We start from the raw sequence: 5000 nt of genomic DNA, 5'->3' as shown, positions 1-5000 counted from the left end.
GGTGGAACAAAAATGCTGTATGAAACGTTTAGGAATTGTAACCATTTTTATACCCAGTCCCCTATTTTCAGGGGCTCAAATGTAATTGGACAAATTAACAGAATCTTGTTAATTTTTTGTCTAATCTGGCCTTAATATTCTTGAGGCTGGTCCAGTGGTCTAGCACGGCGGTCTACAGTGCACATATATGCCTATGTCTATATATGCATGGGTTTAAATCTGTCCCATGCCCTGCTGACATGCCCGCTCTCCCTTCTTCTCCTTACTTTTCTGTCTGTCTTCACTATATCTGTCCAATAAAGAAAAACTAACTTAAATAACTTACAAATATTCTTGAGGCTTATGAATGGTTTGCACCTTGTGGTGAACCCTCTGTATTGGCTCTTGTGAAGTCTTCTCTTTATGGTAGACTTGGATAATGATATGCCTACCTCCTGGAGACTGTTCTTCACTTGGCTGGATGGGGGAGAGGGTTTTTCTTTAACATGTACTGTAAAGGATCCTGCGATCATCCACCATTGTTGTCTTCCATGGACCTCTAGACCTTTTTGTGGTGCCGAGCTCACCAGTGCGTTCTTTTTTTCTCAGAATGTACCACACTGTTGATTTTGGCCTAATGTTCCCGCTATCTCTCTGATGGATTCTTTTGTTTGTTTTTGAAGCCTAAGTATGGCCTGTTTCACTTGCATTGAGAGATCCTTTGACCACGTGTTGTGCATTCACAGCAACAGCTTCCAAAGGCAAATGCCACACTTTTGCCACTCAGGCGTTTTACCTGCTTAACTGATAAAGACATAACATCTGTCCATCTAAACCCATCCCAATTTGGATGTGAATACCCTCAAATTGAAGCTGAGAGTCGTCTGCACTTTAAGCCCATAGTCATTATATAACTGTAACTTGAATATGTTTTGGTAAACAGCTAAAATAACAACAATTCTGTCAGAGTCCAAATATATATGGACCTAACTTTATATACTATTCAATTGAATGGGAAAGTGTGTCCAAACTTTTGAATGGTACTGTATGAGCAGACACAAGCTGATGGTAGTCAATGACTCTAGCTTTCCTCTCAGAGTGGTTTGATGCCTTTGCTGAAGAGTATCTCTACTTCCCACTAAGTGTGTGTCTGACCCCCTGTGTGTGTGCGTGCATTTGTGTGTGTGTGTGTGTGTGTGTGTGTGTGTGTGTGTGCATGTGTGTGTGTGTGTGTGTGTGTGTGCGCATGTTTGCATGCATGTGCGTTTGCGTGCCTGTGTGTGTGTGTGTGTGTGTATCTGTATCCTTCCATCAGGTTTACAGGTAGTGTTGAACTCCATCATCAAAGCCATGGTTCCTCTCCTCCACATCGCTCTGCTTGTCCTGTTCGTCATTATCATCTACGCCATCATCGGACTGGAGCTCTTCATCGGCAAAATGCACGCCACCTGCTACCTCACTGGCTCAGGTAACACACCTGCTGATCGCTACCATAGGATAGTGTCAAAGCAAATCTCAGATTGTGGCTTTAAGGGCCTTAATGTGAACCCAACCTGAATCAATATGAATGTGTCGCTTCTAAACCTGCATTGATTTAACTCAACAGAATACAATACAATACAACACAAGGCCATCCTCCATTTTCTACTTCCACCAGCCTCCCCTGGTGTATAATAACATTAAAAAAAACACGGCTAAGGTGCCATAGATCAAACTTTATTTACAGAGCACATTTCATACACGGATGCAACACAACACGCTTTATCAATGAATGATGTAGAAATGACATATTATGGTATTTAATCCATGACAGTACAGTGACGTCTGTGTCTTTGTGATCTGTCCAGAGTCACGTCCTCTCTATCAATTAGTGCTGATGGCCCTCAGGCACAAACATGCAGCAATCCAACACTGCTAACAAATGCCTGTTAACGAGCATGCCCCCGATTACACACGCATACACACGCAAACACACACACACACACACACACACACACACACACACACACACACACACACACACACACATACACACACACACATACTGAGCTTGTCGTTCCTGAATGGAAATTAATAGTATCCAGCCTCACCTAAATCACTTCAATCTGAGGGTATCATGTATGTGTATGTGTTTGTGTGTGTGTGTGTGTGTGTGTGTGTGTGTGTGTGTGCTGCCCTCCAGGAGTCGCCCTGGCAGAGGAGGAGCCCACCCCGTGTGCGGTGTCGGGCCACGGGCGCCAGTGTCTGACTAATGGGACAGTCTGCAGGGAGGGCTGGCACGGACCCAACGGTGGCATCACCAACTTTGACAACTTCCTGTTTGCCATGCTCACTGTGTTCCAGTGCATCACCATGGAGGGCTGGACTGACGTTCTCTACTGGGTAACGACCAGACCTCTCTCTCTCTCTCTCTCTCTCTCTCTCTCTCTCTCTCTCTTTCTCTCTATCTCTTTCTCTCTCTCTTCCTTCCCTCTCTCTTTCTCTCCCTCTCTCTTTCTCTCTCTCTCTTCCTTCTCTCTCTCTCCCTCTCCCTCTCTCTCTCTAGCTCCCACTCCAATGTCTTTCACTTATTCAATCCTGTTCACATTTGTATTCACACAAAAGAAGTGAAGGTACAGAAGGTATGTCAGCAGGGCATGGGCCGGATTCAAACCCACACCGACATGGGCATATGTGTGCATTGCAGGCCATGGTGCTAGACCACTGGACAACCCCAGGCCACCTAAGCCTCTTTCTGACCAAAAAGACCCAAACATCTACTGTACAATACATTTACTCTAAACCCTGGATTCCCCCAAGGGGGAACTCCTGGTCTGCAAGACAATGTTAGTGGTCCCTGCTGATTCCAAGCCCTCCCAATGGACCACATGAATGTTAGATCAGACGAAAAGCGGCATTGGGAGAGCTTGAGCCTATTTTCCTAATGGAATAGAATTATTGGGTGAAAAGTGAAATCTAATTGTTGGAATCACAGTAACATCAGACATAGGGAGAGTGCTGGGTTGGGGGGGTCTTAATATCTTCCAGATTTCTAGGCATTTAAGTCAAGATTACTGGTTTCCACTGTTGCACTCTTTTTTTTCTTTTTCTTTTTTTTTTGTCTTTTTTTTCTGATTTTATCCCTTTTTCACCCAATTTAGTATCCAATTGCACCCAACCTAGTATCCAATTATCCCCTGCCTATTGCGTAGGATCCGCCGCACGACCCCGTGGCCGGCAGCCCAGAGGAGAAAGCCAGGCAGACTAGCTGTCTGGCTCCTCGAGCCCGACACCGTTATTCCGGCACCCCGGGGGCGGTGTTGCGCGACGGATCCTTGTCCGGAAATAGTCCTATACCCCCCTTGGGAGCGGCCGCTCAATATGCCGCTCCCTGTGGGCCCCGGCCATATCCGGGTCTGGCGAGACCGGGATTCGATCCCAGTCCCCGGTGGGCAGCTTGCACCAGAGGCTGATGCTTAGACCGCTGCGCCACCGCGGGGCTTACTGTTGCACTCTTTCTCCTTTCTCAGACCTTTCCATGTTTGTTTTGGTACTGTGTGAACTATTAGTCGAGAGAATACATTGATTATCCGTTAACACTAGTGAGTGTACATATGACATGCCTGTAATCCCTTCATGGATGGCTTACTGAGCTGCGGGGGTCATGTGGATTTGCAGGCGCCTTCTGTATGCGCTAGCCAACGGCAGGCCTGTATTTCTCTTGAGACGCTGATGACCTTACTCACTCAGATGTAAGGACCAGCTGCTGTGCCCCTGAACTCATTCCCTCAGTTCTTCATATCTCTTGTCCCAGCATTACCCTAGGTACTTTCCACATGACCTTACATGACCCCAATGAGTCATACAGATATGAGATAGATAGCAAACTACTGACACATAAAAAAAAGGGATAGATATGCATAATTGGAGATGTACACTGATAACTATGGGTAAATATGAATATGAAATATGCATGTTTCAGAATATAAGAGTATGATTTATGGGATATGTATGAATATGTGGAATATACTCATGTGTATACATACTTGGGTACTTAAGTGTTCTGATGATGATCAACAGCTTTCCAAATTCCCACAATTCACACTACAGGGCCGAACCAAGCTGAACCGAGCTGGGCTGTACTGGGCTCGTCCGCTTACACATCCATAGTTGCTGAAACAGTGCTGAAAGGGTTTGGGTGCTGTGAAAAGGCCAGCACACTATGGTTCGGATCGACCCTGTAGTGTGTAAAGCCCAGTATGATGATAACGTAGCTTCATCTCTAACAAACTGTGTTAACTCCACCCTAGTCCTACCTACCTCTTCAACATGTGATGCTACACAAACAAACTCCCCCTCTCCCCTCTCCCACCTCTCTCCTCGCCCCTCTCCTCCTCTCCTCCTCTCCCCTCTCCCACCTCTCTGCTCTCCCACCTCTCCCTGCCCTCACCCTCTTAACTTCATCCCCTCCTTTATTTCCTTTCTCTCTCTGCCATTAATGAGCTCTCTCTCTCTCCCTTTCTCTTCTTTCTTTTCCTACTGGCCTCCTTCCGTCCCTTGTTCATGTATCCGTTACTATGGCGACCCAGGCATTAGAGAAAGGGTTGAAGGTAACAATGGGAGTGGGGGAGAGATGGAGCCACTCAACAGGCATGAAGGAGATGGAGTGGTGCTGGACAGAGAGAGAGAAAGAGAGAGAGAGGAGGAAGGAAGAGAGAGAAGATGAAAATCTAGTTGCCCCGCTCCCATCTATAGTCTATCTCTCCCTGCCACTCACACATCTGCATTTCCTACAGTGCCCCCTTTGGTCTGACTGTGAAGTGCCCTCAGAGGCCGAAAATGACCGTTTGAAATAACAGTAATGTTCATTTTGTTGATGGATAACATCCAGGGACAAATGTCTATCTGCTCCATATCTCTCTACCTATATATATGCTCTCTATAACCGGTCTCTCTTTCTGTCAACAGATGAATGATGCCATGGGCTTTGAGCTGCCCTGGGTCTACTTTGTCAGTCTGGTTATTTTCGGATCCTTCTTTGT

General features: G+C 46.2%; 1 protein-coding gene across 1 annotated transcript in view; it reads left to right on the top strand.

Annotated features, from left to right (window-relative positions):
• cacna1db (calcium channel, voltage-dependent, L type, alpha 1D subunit, b) overlaps positions 1-5000 on the top strand; it is a gene marked incomplete at its 3' end in the record, with an annotated part of 69461 nt that overhangs the window by 25662 nt on the left and 38799 nt on the right. Inside the window, exons 5-7 of the mRNA XM_080534618.1 lie at positions 1295-1447; positions 2165-2361; positions 4927-5000. The exon at positions 4927-5000 is cut by the window's right edge and continues 30 nt beyond it. Coding sequence (XP_080390744.1) covers positions 1295-1447; positions 2165-2361; positions 4927-5000 — 424 coding nt within the window. The remainder of the gene's footprint in view (positions 1-1294; positions 1448-2164; positions 2362-4926) is intronic.

The sequence above is a fragment of the Nansenia antarctica genome (genome assembly GCF_963989245.1).
Source record: "Nansenia antarctica genome assembly, chromosome: 6".
Classification (NCBI taxonomy): domain Eukaryota; kingdom Metazoa; phylum Chordata; class Actinopteri; order Argentiniformes; family Microstomatidae; genus Nansenia; species Nansenia antarctica.
The sequence above is the reverse complement of the archived record's forward strand: the minus strand, read 5'-3'. Positions and strand labels throughout refer to the sequence as shown.